At 36.9% G+C, this 23402-nt stretch overlaps 1 protein-coding gene across 2 annotated transcripts; it reads left to right on the top strand.

Annotated features, from left to right (window-relative positions):
* The first annotated feature begins 5630 nt into the window (after nt 1-5630).
* On the top strand, nt 5631-22718 carry CBLL1 (Cbl proto-oncogene like 1). 2 transcript variants are annotated; one of them, XM_036246991.1, is made up of 6 exons: nt 5631-5700; nt 10123-10290; nt 14244-14341; nt 14738-14821; nt 16202-16275; nt 19310-22718. In XM_036246991.1, the coding sequence occupies exons 1-6, from the start codon at nt 5688-5690 to the stop codon at nt 20346-20348; spliced, it is 1476 nt and encodes a 491-aa protein (XP_036102884.1). In that variant the 5' UTR covers nt 5631-5687; the 3' UTR covers nt 20349-22718. The 2 variants fall into 2 exon arrangements, with proteins under 2 accessions (XP_036102884.1, XP_036102883.1); XM_036246990.1 differs by having other exon boundaries at nt 14241-14341; nt 19310-20752.
* The last annotated feature ends 684 nt before the right edge of the window (nt 22719-23402 follow it).

The raw sequence follows: 23402 nt of genomic DNA on the forward strand, positions 1-23402 counted from the left end.
AGACAAAGAATGAATGTTAAAGGCAGCAAGAGAAAGACAGAAAATGACCTACAAGGGAGTTCTCATTAGATTATCAGCTGATTTCTTGACAGAAACATTTCAGGCTGAAAGGGATTGAATGAAGTATTCAAAATAATGAAAAGTAAGGACCTAAATCCAAGACTATTATATCCTGCAAGGTTATTTTTTATTTTTTTAAAAATTATTTTCATTAATTTATTTTTGTTACAGATGTTTCTCCTTTTTCCCCCATTGACTCCCCCCCATCCCTCCCCCTTCCCTGTCCCCAGCTTTGTTGTCTACGTCCATTGGTTATGCACACATGCATATAAGTTCTGTGGTTTATCTTTTCCCTGACACCACCCCTTCTTCTGAGGTATGTCAGTCTGTACCTTATGAAGAAGAAGAAACAGGGAGTGAGAGGAACATGGGTATGAAGGAAAAAAGGGCAATAATTAAGTATCTATCAATAGTAACCGTAGCCAGGTGGTGTGGCTCAGTGGATTGGGCGTAGTCCCGTGGACTGAGAGGTCCCAATTCGATTTTTGGTCAAGGCACATGCCCAGATTGTGGGCTTGATCCCCATTAGGGGCCATGCAAGAGGCATGCTGTTGATGTTGGTGTTTCTCATCAATGTTCTTTCTCCCTCTCTCTCTCAAAAAAAAAATTTTTTTTTTAAATGTCCACACTACCCAATGCAATCTACAGATTCAACACAATCCCTTTTAAAATACCACTGGTTTATTTCATAGATCTAGAACAAATATTCCAAAGTTTATATGGAACCATAAAAGACTCTGAATAGCCTCAGCAATCTTGAGAAAGCAAAACAAAATTGGAGGCATCACAATACCAGATATCAAACTATACTACAAAGCCACTTTATTCAAATTAGCTTGGTCATGCCACAAAAACAGATATATAGACCAATGGAAAAATAGAGACCTCAGAAGTTGACCCACGGCATTACGGTTAATTAATATTTGAAAAAGAAGATAAGAATATACTGTAGAGTATAGAAAGTCTCTTTAATAAATGGTGCTGAGAAAATTGGACAGGTGCATGCAAACAACAACAACAACAACAACAACAAAAACTAGATCACCAACATACACCATACACAATAAACTGAAAATGAATAAAAGACTAAATGTAAGTTATGAAACCATAAACATTCTAAAAGAAAACATAGGCAGTTAAAGCTCAGACATCTTATGTAAATCTTATGTAACTGTGTTTTTGCTGATACATCTTCTAGGGCAAGAGAAACAAAGGGAAAAATAAACAAATGGGCCTACATCAAAGTAAATATCTTCCATACAGCAAAGAAACCATGAACAAAATGAAAAGGGAACCCACTGTATGGGAGAACATATTCACCAATGATACATCTGTAAGGGGTTAATTTCCAAAATATATAAAGAACTCATAGAACTTAACACCGGGAAGACAAACAGTCCAATTGAAAAATGGGCCAAGGACCTGAATAGACATATCTCCAAAAAGGACATATAGGTGGCCCATAGACATAAAACAGTGCTCAATGTCACTAATAATCAGAGAAATGCAAACTAAAACTACAATGAAGGTCCTGGCCAGTTTGGCTCAGCAGTTAGAGCATCAACCCAGGACCAAAGAGTTGCAGGTTTGATTCTAGACAAGGGCATGTATCTGGGTTGCAGGTTCAATCCCTGGCCCCAGTTGGGGTTGTGTGGGAGGCAACCAATCAATGTGTGTCTGGCTTGGAATTTTTTTTTTTTGATCCTCACCTGAGAATATTTTTCTATTTTTGTTCAAATAAGAGTGGGAGGGAGAGAGAGGAAGAGAGGGAGAAACAGAGAGAAACATTGACATTAGAGGGACACATCGACTAGTTGCCTCCCACACAACTCAATCAGGGCCGAGGAAAAACTGCAATCGAGGTACGTGCCCTTGACTAGAATCGAACCCACAACTCATTGGTTCACAGGCAGACACTCTAACTGCTGAGCCAAACTGACCAGGGCTGTAATTTAAATTTGAATACCACTGCTTTTTCTCTGTCATGGTGTTCTGAAGAGCTTGTGCTATTCTAGAAATGTCTATGAGAAAGGATAAATCTTAATATCGGGAGCAATTAATCTTGTGTCACTGTGCAAAGGGGTGATGAGAAAAAAGATAGCTAGATAATAATGACCAAGAATGCCAGGAAACTCAAGAACAAGGATGCTTGGAGTTTCTTTCCTATAATTTGTATTAGCTACCTACTGAGAACTGGGTCTCCAAATGAACAAATACAATTACTTTCCTTTTTTAATTGAACTTATTGGGGTGACATTGGTTCACAAAACCATACAGGTTTAATTCAATAACATAATCTGCACACTTGTTCATATATATGGACACTATGCTGATCTGTTCTTCTCTTATTAACAGTTCATTTGTACTTGCTGACATTTTAGCCATCATAGGGATCTCTGGCTTCTTAATTGTTCTTCTCTTACATGTAACAGTATTAATTCACTCCACCCCCCCCCCCCAACTTAAGATTTGCTTATTGTTTTTTTTTTTCTTTATTGATTTTAGGGAGGAGGGAGAGAGAAACATTGATGAGAGAGAACACTGACTGGCTACCTCCTGCATGCCTCCCACTGGAGATCTGGTCCATAACCTGGGCATATGCCCTGACCAGGAATCAAACTGGCAACCTCTTCGTGCATGGGTCAATGCTCAACCACTGAGCCACACCTACCAGGCTGCTCATTGTTTTTTAATATGTCACTCTGAATTATGTAGTTTATATATATTATATACATCATGCTAGGTTTTGTTTATATGCTTTAACTGTTACTCTGAAATCTTCCTTTTCAAGGATCTTTACAATTATACCTTATTTATTTATTTTTTTTCAGTACTTTCAAGCATGGATCAACAGCACAACTCAAGCTGGTCACTGTCCTCTATAGAAACTATAACAATTTTCACATCTATGCTGTTACTTGTCCTGTTTGATATGCCTCTTCCACTGCACTCCTCTTTAAATCTTATCTATTAATCAAGGTTCAGCTTAAATGCCTCCATAAAGCCTACCTAACTATCCTCTCAGTCCTACTGCTCATTTTCTCTGAATATAGATAGCACTGCATTCCTTCAAAACACACAGAATTTATTGTGTGTTTTTAATTATTTCTACAAATGCTAGCCTGTATAGTATTTGAGTTAGGCACCAAATTTATACAGCTTAGGATAGTACCATGCTATAAAATAAATGTGAATGCAGCCCGGCTGGTGTGGATCAGTGGTTGAGCATCGACCCATGCACCAAGAGGTCACTGGTTTGATTCCCAGTCAGGGCACATGCCCAGGTTGTGGGCCAAAGGCCCAGTGGGGGGCATGCAGGAGGCGGCCAATCGATGTTCTCTGTCTCTCTCCCTCTCACTTCCTCTGTTTCTAAAATCAATAAAGAAAAAAAAAATTTTTTTTTTAATGTGAATGTCAACTTTCCATAAAGAAACTGTGACTATACATACAGGTCACTAACAACAGATACCAGACAGTATAGTAATAAAATATAAGTCTGTGTATAGTTTCACTTATCAATTTGGTAATGAGAATAATTTGTCACTCTTACTGCACTGGTAAAGTGAGACAACTAGAGTTAAGGGGGAAATGAATGTTAAAGCAATGCATGAAAACAACAGATATCAAATAAAATAATTCAACAAATGTGTATCCTGTTTGTGTACCTAAACAGGAAGACTAAAATAACTGAATCTACCCTCAGTAAATTTTCCTAACCTGATGGACTATAAAACGCTGACAAAACCTCTGATTTACTCTTTAAATTATGTAAAATACAGTTTGAAGGTTCTTTTTTAATTGTAATTTTTTAAATATCAGCATCAGCAGAAACTGACAGTATTCAGAACCTTAATTTGCATCTGTCTGAAGAATGACCGACAGGCTAAATGTGAGGATACAAAAAATACAAAGAGCTCCTTCTAGGTGAAAACTACCTTCTTTTGTACCCCAAATTGGTGAAATATCCGATCAGGTATGGGAGAAAGGTAAAGCTTTCTCCAACCTCCAAAACAAAAACTAAACCCTGATATTTGAAAGCATCTTGAAAATCACTTAGTAATTCAGAAATTTACATTTTAAGAAAAGCAGGGGTAACTGATTCACAATTGTTCTTAGCTGTGAATGTACTTAAAAACAAGTTTATAAAGCTGCAGATATAGCGGGAATGTCTTTTAAAAGATCCCACTAAAACATCCACCAAATAATAAAGCACTTATAGTACTGATCATATTATTGTTCAAACCTGTTACTGTATAACTATACAGATAGAGCACATTGCTACATATACTTTATTTGCAATTCAATACCACGAAAAGATTTCTGTAAAGAGGTCAATATAATCTCTTATTTATTTAGGGACTCGAGCACTGAAAGCGAGAATAACCCAGTAACGATGTCGTCACCAAGGGAGAACAAGAATAGAACCCAAATCCCTTGACTCCCCAGCTTGTGTTTTCCACTAATTGTGCTCCTTTCTACTAATCAAGGGCATCAGGTGTAAAGGGCTGGAGAAGGGAGTGGACACAAATAAGGTATGTCCGCGAGGTGGAGACTGCATTGAAGGTCCTCAGAAATCACTCTTTGGCATTTTCCTTTGTTTTGGCCGAGGAAGATGAAAGCAGCAGCAACCACAAACTCCTGGGACCAAGAACTGGAACTAGGTACTGCCTGTAGTAGCAACTCTCTTCCTCATTTTTAGGCCTTTCCTTTTTAACCTCTTCCTTCCCGCCAGCCCTAAATGCTTTTTCCACCTCACCCCTTGTCTATCCGCTCCTTCAGCTCCACTCTGCACTTACTGCCGGGTGTCCCCTAGTGCGAGGCGGCTTCTCTGCACGCGCTTTCCACCTGCCCCTCGTCCAATGCTTAGGATACGTGCTGTGGGGGTTCCTATCTGCACAAGCGTTTACGCTGGCAAATGGATACTAGTCAAGCATTACAAACGTGTTGCAATGGTTAGAAACTTAAGAGGTGGGGACCGGTTCTGTGTAGCTTGTCACGACAAAACGACATTTAGACAGTAACCACTGAGCCCTTCTTTCTAGCTGGGAGCTTCACACAGCTCAGCCATCCACCGGAGAACGGCTCACCGAGCGCGCGTGTTTACACTTTTCCTAGACCTGGGGGAGGAGACTGTCGCCCAAGGACCACGGTGGATTCCAAACCGTTACTCCGCCCGCGGGGTGGGGCCAGCCCAACGGCCGAGCCTGCGCAGTTGGCCTGGGCGACTCAAGGGCTCAGGCTTACTCCAAGTCCCAGAAGTCAAAGCATCGCGAGGGCGGGCGTCCCCTTTACCTGCCGCGAGCTTATTCCGCCGGCTATTACCGCTCTCCCCCTCCCGTTCCCGTCGGTCTCCTTTCTGCAGTTAAAGGCTTTCTCTCCAAGCATGTGAGGAGAAGCCGTAGAAACACAGCTTCTCCCATACTCGCTCTTTCTCCTTCGCCCAAACTATGCCTGGCTCCCTCACCGGAGATGGGTAGTGTACGTGAGAGAACGAAGCCCTTGGAGGCTAGAGCCGGGGCAACCTGGTCGCACTTCCGCCTCCCGGGCTCCGGAAGGCAGCGCGCACGCGCTACCTGCGACTCCGGCGCAGTTGACTTCCGCTCCCACTGTGCTCTGCGAGCCGAATCATGGATCACACTGGTAAGGAGGCGGAGGCAGTGGGGGGTCCCGGTACCAAGCCCCCTTGGCTGGCCTGGGACTGGTCGCCTAGCGGGCATAGAGGGGTTGTGCTCGCCCTACAGCACTGGGGTGTGGCGGTGAGAAAGAAATCTCTCAGACCCCTCCCCGTGCCCGGCCAGCGCCTGCTGCTTCCTGGCCTACTCTCCGGTGTGGTGCCCACAGCGTCGGTGCGGGCGATAGCCGCTTCCTATCTGGTTCTGCTGAGCCCCGAGCCCCAACGGCGGGCGGCGCGGGCTCCGTGGGGAGGAGAGAGCGCTGGGTGCCCTGCCGTACCTTGTGGGCACTGGCGGGTAGATTCCAATCCCGGAGTCGGGGAAGCCCTATTATGCTGAGAGTCGATGCGCGAGAGTGGGTTAGAGACTTCCTGCTGTCTCAGTCAGCTTTGGGCGGGTGCTGCAGTGGTCACCGCCTGTCGTTATTGTATCTCCGGTGCTTCATGGACTAGAGGTGGGCGAAGGGAATCAGGTGTGGTTTTCGGAATGATACTCCGAGCAGTTTTTCCACCTAAAATCCAAAGCATGTTCCGCGCTTCGGCTGTGGTCCTTAACTCATCATTTTAGTACATTTACAAAGGAGAGCTTAAAATCAAGATATTCACATCCCTTTCTCCAAGCAATGACACCACTCTTCCTTAAGTGCCCCCTCCCCCCCCTTGCTTCCTTCTGTTTTTTGGATACTGAATAAGTGCACTTGGAGTTAGAAAGTGCTCCATACGGTTATGTCAACCGAATCGCAAGTCGGGAAAAAAGGCTTTTCTCTGTATTAAGTATTGGTTGGGATGTCGTCAATGAACAAATATGTATATATGCCAGATATCTGTAGGCCGCCTTGGCATAGGTGGCTCGGTCGGCGCGTCGTCCCGTGCACCAAAAGGTGGCCAGTCAGGGCACATACGCAGGTGTAGGTTGGGTCCCAGGTCTCGGCGCTTGCAGTTGGCAACCCATCAATGCTTCTCACATGTTTCTCTTCTCTGCCCCTCTCGCCCTCTAAAATAAATAAAAGTTAAAATTAAAAAGAAGACTTTGAAGGCCATGGCAAAGATTTGAATTTTAAGTGCAACATGAAGCCATTGAACAGAAGTAGTGGAGGAACGTAATCTTTTTAAAAAATGTAATAGGTTTTACAGAGAATGGTGTAAGAGAGGGAGGCAAGAATAATAGAAATAGACAATTTAGAAGGTAATTGCTGTAAACCAGAAGGACGTTTGGCTTAATGTAAAGGTGGCTTTATTTAGTGAAGTTGAGAATAAGCAGATTCAATAAAATATTTTGGTGTTAGTACTTAAACATGTATTAATGGACTGGTTTGGAGATACGTGAGAGAAAGGAGAGATGCTTAGATTGCTGGTTTGAGCAGCTAAGTAGTGCCCATTACAGAGTTGGGGAAAACCTTGGGAGAAAAATACACTTTTTAAGGGGTAGAGATGATTAATGGGATTTTGGGAACAAGATTTTGGACTGTTAAGTACAAGAGATATATTAAGTTATGCAAAGGGAGTTGTCAGTGGCGATCAGGGGAAAGATTTGGGCTGAAAAACATATTTGGGACTTAGTACTGCATAATTGATATTTTAAGGTATGAGGATGGACAAAATCACTTAAGGAAAGGGAATATAGAAGAGAAGAGGGCCTAGAAGTAGACTCTAAGAAACTTGAGTACTAGTTTTGAAATAGAATTGAAAGTCTGGGATCTTGATGAAAAAGTAGCAAACATCCAAAGTTAGCCAACTATTTCTCTTTTAAGCCTTTTACTGGAAATGGAAGTCAAGGCCTATTCACAGTTTAGAGAATATTATGTTAAGAAATTGTAATATGGGTGTGTGTACCTGAGTATTTGGTTTCCTATAATTCTCCTAAATTGAAAGGTTGCCTAAGAAAGTGAAAGTCATCCTAACGTGAAAATATTCACTAATGAGCTGACCACTTAAAAATTTGGTTCCTACTCAGATATCCCGCTGCTTAACACTAACTTCTTTTATGTTTTTTAGTTAATACTGTTATATTCTTGATGTTTCATATCAGGCAACAGTATCAAATGCTGTATATAGATTGTGTTTACAAACCTTACAAAAGACTCAGGTTTTTATGAAATGCATCACAAAATCATTGGCAAGTGAAGAAAATGCCTGTTAGCCAATTAATTGAAAATGTAATAGGCATCTCAAAAGAATGATTTAATATTAAAGGATTAAGAGAGGCCCTTCAAGAAGTTGATGAAACCTTAGGATGTTATGCAAAAATGACCTATTTTGCGATCATGCTGAAAAAGTCAAACATATAATAAAGCTTACCCTGTGGTGTCCTAATAGAATTTTGCTGGAAAAATTACTGCAAGAAACTTCTAGTTAACACTTGATTCATTCTTTGCTCATTCTAAGACTTAGCACCTAGTTGTAACTGTAACCTAAATTTTGCAAATTATTTTTTGGTTCCTTAATTCAAGATGAAATTCTACATACACCTTTTATATATATGTATAAGTTATATATTATATATGTTATATATATAATATAAAAGTATTATACCTTATTAAAGTGGATTTAGTTTAAACGGCCAGTTATATCCTTAGTTCTCACTTTCTCTGTGATATCCAAAGACTTTCTGTTATGGGCTTTGTGTTTTTAGTTGACATATTTAAAAGGAAGTTGTGCTTTATATTTTAATTCTTAATAAACCAAAAAATCTAAGACAGACTCAAAATGAGGCGCAGGCAGTGACGAATTAAGGGGCAGCAGTTTCTTGAAATTGGTGGTAGGCTAAGCAAGCAATAGTAGTGACTTTTAGTGTTCAGGGTGCTGTAAAAAGGACTTGAAATGGAATGTTGGTATTTTGATCATTCAACAAGGTAAAGCCGTTAAGAGTCCTTTTAATATTTGAAGAGCAAATTTGAACTGTTAATTCTCCATCTACAACAGCTTACTTTTTTAGTTATTGGAAAATCAGGAATACCTTCGAGCAAAAAAAAAATCATTCTGTCATATCTGTTTTTTTGGCTATTACATTGCTTTAGGTAGTTATACTTAAATAAGCAACTAGAGTAAAAGCAGATGAAATACATTATTCAACTTGTTAACACATTTATCGAAGTGTTGGAAGTTGATCAAGTTGCGTTTATCTGAACTCAAGATTTTAGCTGTCCATGCAATTATTTTTCCATGAATTTTGTTTTGAGGGTTATAAAAGTAATAGTAGAAAATAAACTGAAAGATATTTAAATTACAAGGACCCTTTTGAATTTTGTTCTATATATTGTTCAGAAATAGTGCAAATCATCATTGTGAATTTAATGTATAAGCCTACTAGCCTTGGAGGTCATTGGTTACTACTAAATTCGCCTCTGTTGAAGTTAATGTGGTCAGATTAGCTAGCAAAACAGCCTGTTTAATAACTTGTCATCTTTAAAACATTACTATTTTAAAGAACTATTTTATTTGCATTCCTACTTTATGGTATTTTCCTTTCTCTCTTTAGTAGGTAAAGGTAAATATTTTCTGTATCGTAATATCTTGTCAGAGACTTGAAAAGGTGATTTCTAATCTTCAAATGGAGTCAGTGCTATGAAATAATGCTCCTGTTAACTCATGGGATATGAGTTAATGTATTTCATAGTCAATGACAAGTAGGGACTTAGAAAGTGTCAGTTGTTTAGATCTAGTTGAAGTATAGAAACCTTGCATCTTCCTAAACTTATTTTCTATTACAATGCTGACTAAGAATAACAGTCATATGTGTACATCTAGAAATGTTATAGCGCAGATACATTATTGCATTTTTTTGCTACTAAATAGTGTGATAATTTTTACGATGTTTCCAAATGCATTTTAGAACTATTTTATACTTAAGGGAATAGTCACTTTCCTTAAACCAAACTTCAATTCAGTGCATTATTTATTTACTTTTACCATTGTCAGTTTTGTGTTTTCAGTTTTATTGATTGCCCTGATGTAGATTCAGTTTACTAAATTTATTGAATGTAAACTGCATGCTTGATGATGATAGGGATGCTTTTCTTTCTATTTCTTATTCTCTTTTTCTTTTAAAATATCTCTTATAGTTACTTTAAGACAGAAATTCTTATCTTGGGCTTATGAAGAGTTTTATGGTTCTATAAACCGCTCTGGAATTACACACAAAAAAATGTTATTTTCTACTTTTTAAGGAAGAATTCTACAACTTTTGTCAAGGTTTCATGTCTCAAAAAGCATTTCTTTTAAGGGTTTATCCAAAATAGAGAAAATTAGTACTTAAACTTTTATAACATAGCATTTAAAATCAGAACCTAGATATTCAACCCTTGATAATGATGGGTATGTTGCTTTAATGCCTGTGGCAGAGTAATCTTCAAAAATAAAAACTAAATTGCAACTTTTTTTTTCTAACATAGACAATGAGTTACAAGGCACTAACAGTTCTGGATCATTGGGTGGTCTTGATGTTAGAAGAAGAATTCCTATAAAGCTCATCTCCAAACAGGGGAACAAAGCCAAACCTGCACCTCGAACGCCAAGGACTATAAACAGAATGCCTGCAAAGGCTCCACCTGGTGATGAAGGTAATTTGGTTAAACTGACAGGTCCAGAAGGCTTTTTATATTTGATTCCACCAGATAATCCATGTGATTTTACTTGCTTATCGCTACCTTTTAAAAATGTTACATATTCCTTTCATTTTTCAGAATTACTGATGTCTCATTGTGGCATGTTGTACTTTTTTGTCCCTTTATAAATACAGGTGGGGCAAAAGTAGATCTATCATTGTTCATATGGAAAATAATACAATAATTAAGAAGTGATACTATAAGAATTGCCCTGGCTGGTGTGGCTCAGTAGTTAGAGTGTTATCCTCCCCACCATTGAAGGGTCTTGAGTTTGATTCCTGGTCAAGGGCACATACCTGGATTGTGGGTTCCATCCACAGCTGTGTCATAGTGTATGCAGAGGAGGCAACCATTACTGTGTCTCTGTCACATCAGTGTTTCTCTCTCTTTTCCCCTTCCTCCTTCCCTCCCACTCTCTCTAAAAATCAATGGAAAAAAATATCCTTTGGTGAGAATTAACAACAACAACAAAATAATAATAGAAGAATAAACTATTTTGAATACTCACAACTGTCAACCTACTTTTGTCCCACCCTGTATTTTGGTTTAGTTTCTTTTGTTGTTGAAAGTAACACTGCCTGTTGTTTAAAAAAACCTAAACAATATTGCAGAAAGCATAATATTAAAAGTAAAATTGTCCCTCTCTCCCCCACAACTTTTCTCCCCCCAAATGATCTGTTGTGACTTTTTTATAGTTATAGTTACTTTTTTCATGTAAGGTGCATTTGAGATTTTGCCTCCTCAGTACATACAGATACACTTCATCTAAGAAAATAGGGTTAGGAATTTCATTTATGGATATACCATAACTTAATTAACAATTTTTAAAGTTTTCTTTTGCTGTTAAAAACAATGTTGCAGTAAATATTCTTGTACATTTACTTTAATATATATGCTTTGTAGAACTTAAACTTTACATGATTTGGGCATTTTAGAACTTGACAGTATTGTCAAATGGCTCTGCAAAAACAATATATCATTTTATACTCCCACACACAAATATTAGTACATACTATTAAACTTTCAACATTTTTGTTTTGATATACATTTCTTTAATTATGGGTGGGGTTGTATATCTTTTTATATTATTGGTTATTTCTTTTTCTTTCTTTTTTTCCTTTATTGATTATAGAGAGAGAGGAAGGGAGAGGGGGAGAGAGAATATTGATTGGCTGCCTCCTGCATGCCCCTCACTGGGGATTTGGCCCATAACCTGGGCATGTGCCCTGACTGGGAATCGAACTGGTGACCTCTTGGTGCATGGGTCGACACTCAACCACTGAGCCACACTGGCCGGGTGGCCCTTTGTTATATATTATGTATATTCCCTATTTTTCCTGAATTTTATCTATAAAATTTTTATTATAAAGAAGCTCAAAGATTCTAGGTAGCAGATATCCAGTCTTTTCTGTTATGACTTCTAGGTTTTATGACATTCTTAGAAAGGCCTTTCCCATATTCCATGACCCTTCCTTATACAGGGTCAGCAAACTATGCCCTGTGGGCCAAATAAAGTTTTTTTTGGAACACAGCCATGCCTATTCATTTAAGTATTGTTTATGGCTGCTTTCACACTGTAATGGCATAGTTGACTAATTGCATAAGTATTTACTTATTTGGCATTTTACAGAAAGTTTGCTGACCCCTGCTTTGGAACACTGTGGATGATAAGTATTCTGTTATTTGAAAAAAGAAAAGGAAAAAAAGTCTGGCTTTATTTATTTTTTTCTGTAAAACAGCTAGCTATTTGACCCAACCATTGATAATCTGTCTTTTCCTTGTTGAATGGGAATCCCACCATTATCATATGTTAAAGTTCTCCAAGTATTTGTATCTATTTCTAGATTTTTCTATTCTGTCCTAGCAATCTGTCTATATTTCCTTGTTTAGAATCAAACTGTTTTAATTGTACCTTATATTATGGTTTTCTTTATTATAGGATTTCTCTCCCCATCTAAACAAGAATTTAGAGTCACATAGTCTAAATCATGGTAGTAGAACTTAGGGCTGCTACTGCACTATCAGTAACTAGGATCTCCCCCTTTGTTTTTTAAATAATTTTTAAAAACTGCATAATGATGTACGTATTTTGTAATAATCCAAACAATGCAAAAAAGCTAACATCTCCCTTTTCCTCTTTTCCTCTCAGGTATCCCTTTACCTTCCCCCTACCCCCTCAAGCCCACATCCCTTTCTAGAGGGAGCTACCATTACTAGCCTCTCTCTTAATAGAACAAACTGAGTCGGAAGATATTTTTTTAAAATAAATTACCTCAGCTTTATTATTTTAATTGATTAATTAATTAATTATTTTATAGAGAGACGTAAACATAGATGTGAGACAGACACATCAGTTGGTTGCTTCCCGCACAACCCTGACTGGGGCTAGGGATCAAACCTTCAACTCAGGAACATGCCCTTGACTGGGAATCGAGTCTGTGACCATTTGGTCTGTGGGCCGATGCTCTAACTGCTGAGCCGAACTGGCCAGGGCCTGAAGATAATTTTTGAATACATTAGTTTCACCTATTTAGGGTAAAAATTATTGATTGTTTTTTTCCCCTAGGAATTGTTCAAAATACGGAGTTTTGGGTACTGGTTTGGTATCTATACAGGTATATATGTGGTTTAATGATAGATGGCAGTGCTGGTTGAACTACTCTGAAAAATGATAGTGTGCACCTAATTTCCTTGGCTGTTACTCTGCTCAGTAATTTTTTGAGTTTTAGATAATAAGAAAACTGATTTTCTTATTTTGAGTTTCAGATGATATCGGCTTTTATAAGGTATACATGAGCCATAAAAGAGCCTAAGGTCATTCAGTTGTAACTTACAAGAACAGTCTTTGAACTCTGCATTTGATTAGAGAAAATTAGATAGCGGTACACTGAGTGTCTCTGTTAGATTTTAAAAAAATCTTGTATCACTCTGTGTGTGTGTGTGTTCGTGTGTTCGTGTGTGCTTGTGTGTGTCTGTCCATCTGTCTGTCCTGTTCCAGTTCATGCTTGTGTGTTTGTACACAGGTGCTGTAATTTAGCCATATTGGTCAAGTTGAAACTTGTGTACTTTGCTACTCTGTCTACCAATTCTAGGGCCAAAAGAGTTGTGAGAAACCTGGCACTTTGGAGGGATAGATTTGTCTTCACAGTTTTACTTTAGTTAATTGGATTCTGCCTAAATCCCTATCAGTATGTTCATTGATTTTCAGTTCTTTTCTGTGGGATGAGAGGATTATCATCAACCTTTTCATTAAATCAGAGAAATTGAGCTCATTCAATTTAAGTTTACTGATATTGATATATGCAGTTTAGGGGAGGATACTTGTAAGTAGATCTGATATGGCTTTTTCTGTTTGCATGATTAACCAGGGAGTGGTTTTAATTGAAATATGTTGATGTTTCTAAAATCAGGCTCAGTTTAAAGCTGAAGAAGAAGACACCTAACGTACTAAGTCAGAAAATCTGCAGGATATTTTGTTTCATTATATTTTTTGGTCCTCTTACAGCATGATACTACTTTTGTAGATATTAGAGTAAATTATGTATCTTAAAAATTTGTGTGATAAGCATGATGATAATAATTAGTCAAGTTTTACAGTAGAAATAGTTGGGTCAGTAATAAGAGCACTTGAATGAGAGTGAAGAGATCTGAGGTCTGTTCCTAGCTCTGCCACTTAACCTTCTTTGTGTTGTTATGATAGTGTCCTTACTGCAATATTCTCAATTATGAAGAGAGTTGGACTACATGATCACCAAGATAATTTCTAGCTGATGTTTAAACTATTATCTTGTTCATAGAAGAACTTTGAAAAGCATCAGGGAACAGGCCTATTTTACCATGTACATGTACTTCTAAAGTGAAATTTGAGATATGAAAACTTAATAGATAACCCTTTCTTTTCTCAGAAGGATTTGATTATAATGAAAAAGAACGGTATGACTGTAAAGGGGGCGAACTGTTTGGAAATCAGCGAAGATTTCCTGGACACCTTTTTTGGGACTTTCAGGTATAACTAAAATAAAAGCATTTATTAGAACAATAAAATATTTTATTAGAATAATGCAGAATACATAAAGAATGGGCATGAACTTTTATTATAGCCGTGTCCTTCAACACATACAACTCATTTGTTTATTAATACACTATTTCTACCATTTCCAAAAACAATTTGAAGCTATTTTTAATAAAGTCAAGTAAAATAAAAAACCATTAACACTATTTAAGAAAAAAGAAACACCGAAAAACTGATAGCATAGCCAATTGTGGAATATGTGAGAATATCAAGAAACTTTTATTTCTAATTATTTTAACATTTATAAAATGTAAATTTACTGTGCAAATTATAGGTATGATTTTTTTTAGCATGTTTAAAAAGGGAATTGTAATTATATCATTTTAACAGATAAACATCCTAGGCGAAAAGGATGATACACCAGTTCATTTCTGTGACAAATGTGGATTGCCTATTAAGATCTATGGGCGAATGGTAAGTATAATTAAATTGAATTCTATTTTTGTAAATGTAAACATTTTTGTAGAGGTAGGATTCTGAAATTTAAGTAGATAGATTTATTACTGTTTAATGACTTAAGTGTGATATTTAAAATAAATGTGAGGCTCTGGTCAGGTCAGGTAGCTCAGTTGGTTAGTGTTGCCCTGATACGCCTAGGTTGCAGGTTTAATCTTTGATCAAGGTACGTACAAGAAACAGCCAATGAATGCATAAATAATTGGAACAACAAATAGTTATTTCTCTCTCTCTCTTTCTCTCTCCCCCCCTTTTCCCTCTCTCCCTCCTCTCCTCTCCCTCATCTCCCCATCCCCCTTTTCTCCCCTTTCCTTTCCTCCTTGCTCCCTCCCTCTCCCTCTTCTTTTCTTCCTCTCTAAAATCAATAAAATAAATAAAGTATTTTTAAAAAAGGGAAATAGCTAAGAGAAATTTTTGGGATAATGTGCATCTAATATAATTATCTTGACAAACTCTTGAATTGTTTGTAAAGTATTAATTAAGGGAACTAACTTCTGAAAACTAAATAATTTCTTTGGACTATTTGATACCTGTTAGTTTTTATTTATTCTGTTTATTAAGGGAGAATGTTTTTTTTCCTTGTTTAATAAAATAAAATCAGTTACTCATTTCTGAAGGCTATATTTTTAATGTAAAACTGAATTAATTATATTTTTATTTCTGAGAGTGTAATTCTAATAGTTAAATTTCAACCCTAACTATAATTTTATAGTATTTTTGACATATCCTTTCTTTTAAAAAGGTAGTTTTACATTTATGTTTGTAAACACATAAAAAAAAAATCAGTGATATATTTGTGATCGTAGAGGGCATTGATTGTGCACTGTTGCTTTGCTGTATAACATAGCTAAATAACAGTAATGGGCTGTGAGTTTTAAAATGGCTTAACATTGTTTTCCTATGTTCTGATTTATTTTTAGATGCTACCAGGGAAAAATGCTACTTATATGAAATGTAGGAGATTTTTTTTATCTTACTGCTTTGGAATAGTTTCAGGAGGAACAGGATAAGATAAAACATGATTACAGTATTCTTTTTCAGGAGCTTTTAATCCTTAGGGACCATGATGAAATTAATAGGGATATACCTTCAGGGAGAGTAAGTGAATGTGCATGTATACATTTATTGGGGAAAGGGTCAAAGTTTTCATCACATTCTCAAAGCGCTTGTAATTGAAAAAGGCTAATGCTTTTATATAATTAGTACTTAATTGTTAACATTTTAACAAACAGTTCTCAAGTGTCTTCTATTTCTAGGTTACTGTTCTTACTATAACTTTTTTGGAAATAATTTTAATTTGTTTTAATATGCATCACTGTAATATATCTCTGTTCACAGATTCCATGCAAGCATGTTTTTTGCTATGACTGTGCTATTTTACATGAAAAAAAGGGAGATAAGATGTGTCCAGGGTAAGATCATCATTAAATTTTTTAAAAATAAAATTTGTGCTTTAGCTTTATAATCTTGATTAAAGTCAGAAGTGATGCACACCAGTGGCAGGATATCACATGTGCAGGCATGGCTCTTCTTTGTGAGCCTAGAGTTGGCCTTAGCCTTCTCCTTAGGATAAGGCTAGGTAGCTGTTATTAGTCAATTCAGATTGGCTGAAATGACAAAATATATTTGTCATCACAAAATTTGTTATATGCCAGAAACAGTTATTTTCTTGTTTCAATGGACACTAGAGAGGTAGTATTGCATAGCGATTGACAGCAAAGACTTTGGAATTAGAATTTCTGGGTTCAAATCTCTTTTCTGCCATTTATTACCTATGTGATATAGACTGTTTCTTTATCTGTAAAATGGAGCCAATAGCACTTACCTCCTTGGGTTATTATTAGAGTAAAATAAGTATATATGGTACCTAGCATATCGTAAGTCCTTAGAAAGTATAAGCTCTTATTACCTTCAAATCTGATTATTATGTCTTGAGTGTGTTATAGAACTCCATCATAGCATAGACTCAGATATGTTATGAAGATCTATAGGTATTAGTTTATACTGATCTATATTGGAATGGTTTTGAAGGAATTTTATAGTAATGTAGAACCCTGATAGAAGGCTTGAGAAAAGCTTTGAGAGAAACTTCCTTGTCCTAGATTCCTTCTTACTTGTGTCAGAAGCTATCCCAAGAGATACTTTTTTTTTGGTTGGTAGCAAGGCCTGGGCAGTTATAAGGGATGATTTCCTTTTATGGTGCAGGAAGATTGGCATCACTGAGAGAGAAAGGATGATTCTTTGACAAACCAATAAAAACTAATTCTCTTGGAATATTTTTATTAGCTTTTTTTTTTCTTTTTCTTTCTTTCTTTTTGTGGTACGTGCCCCGAGCGGGAACTGAACCTGGGACTCTGGTCCGCAGGCTGATGCTGAACTGCTGAGCCAAACTGGCCAGGGCATTTATTAGCAATTTAAAGTCAAAGATTGTAAAATCTGTAGTATGATTTTAAAGAATATTTGTTCCCTAGAATTATCATTCAGAAGAATTACAAAATAAAAAATGTGTATTAGCTTGTTTGCCTAATTTTCTCTAATGCCTAGTTTTCCAATATGGTGTATATTTACTTTATATAGTAAATAAATTTATGTGATATCTTCATTGGGACAAAGATTTTCAATGTAAAACACTATGGCAGAGTACATTAAAAGCTTTTCTCTTTGATAAAAGTGTTCTGATGTTAATATTTAAAAGAGAATATAATTTTCAAGGTATTAAATATAACTCTTGTAAGCACCTCACTGCTTGGTCCTTAACTTAATTACTTAGAATATAAGCCTATCTGGATTAACAGACCCAGATCTGAGAAATGTGTCAAATGACCATTAAAGGGAAGCCTATTAGTATCAAGAAGGAGTGCCAGCCTTACAGCAAGGATGGAAATAATGACACACCTCAAAAATCAAGAATATAGAGCCATTTAATTTAGTGTCAAATTACCTGGCATACATATTCAATGATAATAGTTTATCACATATATAGTGGTTAGTGATTAAATATTGTCATTTTTATTGTTCTATTGATCTAAAGGATACTCTCAGATGAGGTAGATATAAAAACATTGAGTTAGGTAGAGTAGATGTTTTAACCCATTTTATAGATGAAGAAACAGATTAAATGACTTCTCCAAGATTACAGAGCTAGTACTAGATCCCAATTCTTCTGATTCCTAGTTAAGTTGTCTCCACTATTTCAGAAGACTCTAAAAGCAAGAGTGGATTAAATATAGAGAATGAAGAATAGTCATAATTTTGACCTTGAGTCATTAAAATAATAACTTTAAATTAGTGCTTACATGCTTGGCCTGTGTGGCTCAGTGCATTAAGTATCGCGTCCCATGGCTAAGAGGTCCGGGTTCGATTCCCAGCCAGTGCACATGCCCCAGTTGTGGGCTTGATCCTCAGTAGGGGGCATGCAGGAGGCAGCTGATTGATGTTTCTCATTGATGTTTCTCTCTTTAAAAAAAATCAATAAAAAACATTTAAAAAAAATTAATGCTTACAATTTAGAAAGACAGAAGTGTATAATACTTTTTAGTAGTAAATTAGACTGACCATCCAGAAAGATTTTTTTTTTTTTTTAATCCTCACCAGAGGACATTTTTCAACATTTTGTTGAGCTAGAGTGGGAGGAAGAGAGAGAGAGAGAAACATCGATGTGAAAGGGACACATCGAGTGGCTGCCACCCACAGGACCCAACCAGGGCCGGGGACAAACTGCAACAGAGGTACATGCCCTTGGCGGGAACCGAACCCAGGTCTCTCCGGACCACAGGCCAATGATCTAACCGCTGAACCAAACCGGCCAGGGCCAGAAAGATTTCTTAAGAGACTCTGGATAGCCAGAGTTTGAATTTAAATTTTATGTTGTTTAATGTTAAGAACCTTGATAATTAGGATGATCTTAATTGTTTTCATAGTCCTTGCAGCGTCTTCCACTTAGTATTATTTCCTCAGCAAATTCTTGTTGCTCAGTAAATACTGTACAAGTTTGAATTTTATGATTGTGACATTTGATTTGCCCTTTTTTTTTTTTTTTTTGCAACTGGATGGGAAGTATAGACTTATTAAAGAAAATAAGATAAATTCTAGGTCTTTTGAAGAGCTAGAGTGGGAGGAAGAGAGAGAGAGAGAAACATCGATGTGAAAGGGACACATCGAGTGGCTGCCACCCACAGGACCCAACCAGGGCCTTAAAACAATCTGTTCGGTACACTTTCAGTTTTTTCTTGTATTGAGAATTCTGAAGTTGATAGAAATGCTGACACTTAATAGTGAAAAACAACAAAGTGGGACTGATTAAAGGTTCACTTACAGTATAATTTTTAATCGTGAACTTTTACAAATTTTCCATGACAAATTTAAAGAATAAGCATATCTTTGAAATGAAGTGCATTATTTTTAAAGTCTGTTTTAGTAAATGATTTTTTTCTTCTTCTAATTTAGCTGTAATGATCCTGTGCAGCGAATTGAGCAGTGTACACGAGGTTCTCTCTTCATGTGTAGCATTGTTCAAGGGTGCAAGAGAACGTATTTGTCTCAGAGAGACTTACAGGCTCATATCAACCACCGCCATATGAGAGCTGGAAAACCTGTTACCCGTGCTTCACTTGAAAATGTTCATCCTCCTATTGCCCCACCACCAACTGAAATCCCTGATCGTTTTATAATGCCGCCAGACAAGCACCATAGTATGAGCCATATTCCGCCAAAGCAGCACATCATGATGCCACCACCTCCTTTGCAACATGTTTCACATGAGCACTATAATCAGCCACATGAGGATATTCGTGCTCCTCCAGCAGAAATGTCCATGGCTCCACCTCCACCTCGTTCGGTCAGTCAGGAAACCTTTCGTATTTCAACAAGAAAACACAGCAATTTAATTACTGTCCCTATTCAGGATGACTCAAATTCAGGTGCTAGAGAACCACCACCTCCTGCCCCAGCACCTGCTCACCATCATCCTGAATATCAGGGTCAACCAGTGGTATCGCACCCTCATCATATTATGCCTCCACAGCAACATTATGCACCACCCCCACCTCCTCCACCACCAATAAGCCATCCAATGCCACATCCTCCCCAGGCTGCAGGTACTCCTCACTTGGTTTATAGCCAAGCTCCACCTCCACCAATGACCTCTGCTCCACCACCAATAACCCCTCCCCCTGGACATATTATTGCCCAGATGCCACCTTATATGAATCATCCTCCTCCAGGACCTCCCCCACCTCAACATGGTGGTCCACCTGTAACTGCACCCCCTCCTCACCATTATAATCCTAACTCTTTACCCCAGTTCACTGAAGATCAAGGAACTCTGAGCCCTCCATTTACACAACCAGGGGGAATGAGTCCTGGTATATGGCCTGCACCAAGAGGGCCACCTCCTCCTCCACGAATGCAAGGTCCGCCTTCTCAAACCCCACTTCCTGGACCACATCATCCAGATCAGACAAGATATAGACCATATTATCAATGATAATAGTATTTCGAACTGAAAATATGATTTAAAAAAACTTACGTGTAGTCAGTCTTTTAATTAAGCTTTGACTGTTTTGGGAAGGAAAAACACCTCTTATTGAGGTGGCTATAAAACACTTAGGGTCTTGTCTCTTAAAATGGTTTTAAATCTTCACCTTAGGATTGATTTCAAGTACTATACTGTAGTGCAGATAAGTGGCTCAGTAGAGCACAGCTATATTTTAGCAACTTTGTTCCCCTAGTGTGGTAAATTAACCCAGAGGTGACCATTTGTAAAAAATTTGAAAATTTTTATTGTTCCACTTTCAAAAGTATTGCCTTTGTTAAACCCAGTTTTGTTTTTCTTGTGATACATTTTGTTAACCTGTGTAAAAGGATTAAATTTCAATATGGTTGTAAAAATGCTATTTTTATGTGAATTTAAGTGCAGCCACATACTGTTTTTTAAAACCATATGTTTTACCACTAATTTCCAAAGTTACAATAAAATCCTAAAAGTAAAAATCTAGATTTTACTGTAAGGCAGACTGTTAAATGGTAGAGAGTTACTTCACATTTTAGGCACTGAAATTTTGAGGTTTATTAAATATATAATGCACTTCACTTTGGATGCCTTTTCATTTTAGGCAGTTCAGGAGCACCAAAATATGTTGAAATTCCAGTACTGAGATATATTTATGTTTGTAATATTAAAAACATTACTAATTATTTGGAAATATATGGCCAAAGTAATTTATTCTACAGGCTCCAAGCTGTTGGGGGATGCTGTTATTCATTAATACTTTTTACTGAATGGTTGGAATCTCCACACTTAGTAATCTTAAGTAACATTATTTTATACAACTGCTTAAATGGTGTTCTTTAGATGAAGTGTGTTCTACTCTGCTCATTGTCTTAAACTAAATAGGGCTGAATAGGCGTTATGTAATTCCTCATTTCATGGTAGAATTTGATCCTGTGCTTAAGTGGGGTCCTGTTTATTTGGGTTTTAAATCACAATTCGGATGCCGTGGAGGAATTTGAATACTGTATTAATGAAGTCACAAACCTTGTAGTCACAAACTTGCATTGCTCAGGTATGATAAGGTTTCTTTCTCTAACTTGAAATTTAAAGACTATTAGTGATTTCCTTTTTCTTTATTGGTTAAGTGGTCTAAAACTTGGGATATTTTAGCATGGAGTCAACAGTTGATTTTGTATTGGAGAAAAGTGATGACTAAATTGTGAATTTCAGTGCTTTATAAGGTGCCTTTAGAGTCAGCTTTTGCATTATAGGGGCTTGTTATAATCCAGCTAAGATAACCACTCAGTTTCTATAGACTTCATGTACAATTCCTTATTCTTAGGATGTTATATATCCTTTGAATAAGACCCTGTGAAGTATTTTCTCACCCCTGAAATGGTGCATAATATAAACAAAATATGTAGTGTGCAGATATCATTTATTGAATAGTTTGTAGTGTGTAAATTTAGAACATTTTTTTTTGACAAAGGATGAACTGATTACTGATTTACCATTTAATCCTGTCAGGTACAGGCAAAACAGTTTCTCATTTTGGCTAATCAGATGCAAAGTCATCTATGAACTTAGCTGAAATTAGAAATCATATAAATGACCATTTCAACCTCGACCAGTCGAAAATAACTAATACACTTTTTTTTTTTTTTAAGTTAAATGATTTTTCACACCTATCAATTTGAGAATCCAGTGTTAATGTAATATTTCTGGTGAGAAAATTTTGTTATTAGAAGCATGGGAGTGAAATAATGTGAAAAGTTGGTGGTGAGTGAGTGCTTCAATCATTATTGTTGGTACTTGGACTGGTGCACCCTTGATTCCCTTTCATGCCCCTATTTAGGAGCCATTAAACTATTACTGTTGAAAATCTAATACCATTCTTTGTTTCATGTAATAAGAGTAGCCAAATTCATTTTAGAGCTTTTCAACTATTTATGAAGAACTCTTATGTTTTTATTGAAATTCACTAGAGTTGAATGTGGTTATGAAACCACTTGGCCTATGTATTGGACAAAAAAAGTACTATCATGATAAAATTCAGTTAGGTTTAAGAAATATAAGTTATGCAGGTAAGCAGATCAGATGAATGTTTTGTAGCACACACAAATTTTAAACGTGTTAGACTTGAATTCATCCAGTTATTGTTTGGGGGTGGGTGGGTTAGTAGAAGGATAACAAAATTACTGTTAGTGTTTCTTTCCTTAAAGAAAAAAGATGTGAATTCCAGCTTTATTTCAGGGAAGACTTTGAAACTATAATGGACATAGTCTAAATTAAATGTATGTATGTTTCATTATATTGCTCTTAAGACTACTGAGGTGGCAGTTTAATTCTTAAAAACAATAAAATGGAAGCATAAATACTATTTTGCCTAAATGAGTTTTTACCTAATGATGACATATTTGGGAGAATGCAGAATTTTCATGTTTTTGTTGATAGAACTTTTACAGTAAAATTAGATTCACTTGTGGAGATTAAAACCAGCAAGTTGAATGTTAAATTTCTTCAGTGGCATGTGCAGACTATTATATAGTATTTGGGGAAATAGTTGCAAAGGCCATAACGAAAGGACTTTATATCCATTTTGCCCTGTAAAAAACACTGGCTCAATTATTGTTTAAATACTAAATACCACCGAAGTATAAATAGAAAAGATATTTCAACCTTTTTTTTTAATCCTTACTAAGGATATTTTTTCATTTATCTTCAGCTAGAGTGGGAGGTGGGGGGGTGGGGAACATCGGTGTGAGACATCAATTGATTGCCTCCCGCATGACCCCTGACCAGGGCTGGGGATGAATCCCAACTGAAGTACATGCCCTTGGCCAGAATCGAACCTGCAACTCTTTGGTCTCCAGGCAAACCGGCCAGGGCTGAACATGTTTTTAAACTTACTATGTGAGCTTACTATGTGAAGTATACAGAGCTGCTTTAGGCTTTGTTCTAGCATACTGGAAGAGTATCTTTCATACACCTTTTTGGAACAGCCCTATAGTCCTATCTCAAAAATTTTGTGAAAGTCTTGTAAGTACA

Source organism: Molossus molossus, unplaced genomic scaffold (assembly GCF_014108415.1).
Source record: "Molossus molossus isolate mMolMol1 unplaced genomic scaffold, mMolMol1.p scaffold_m16_p_7, whole genome shotgun sequence".
Taxonomy (NCBI): domain Eukaryota; kingdom Metazoa; phylum Chordata; class Mammalia; order Chiroptera; family Molossidae; genus Molossus; species Molossus molossus.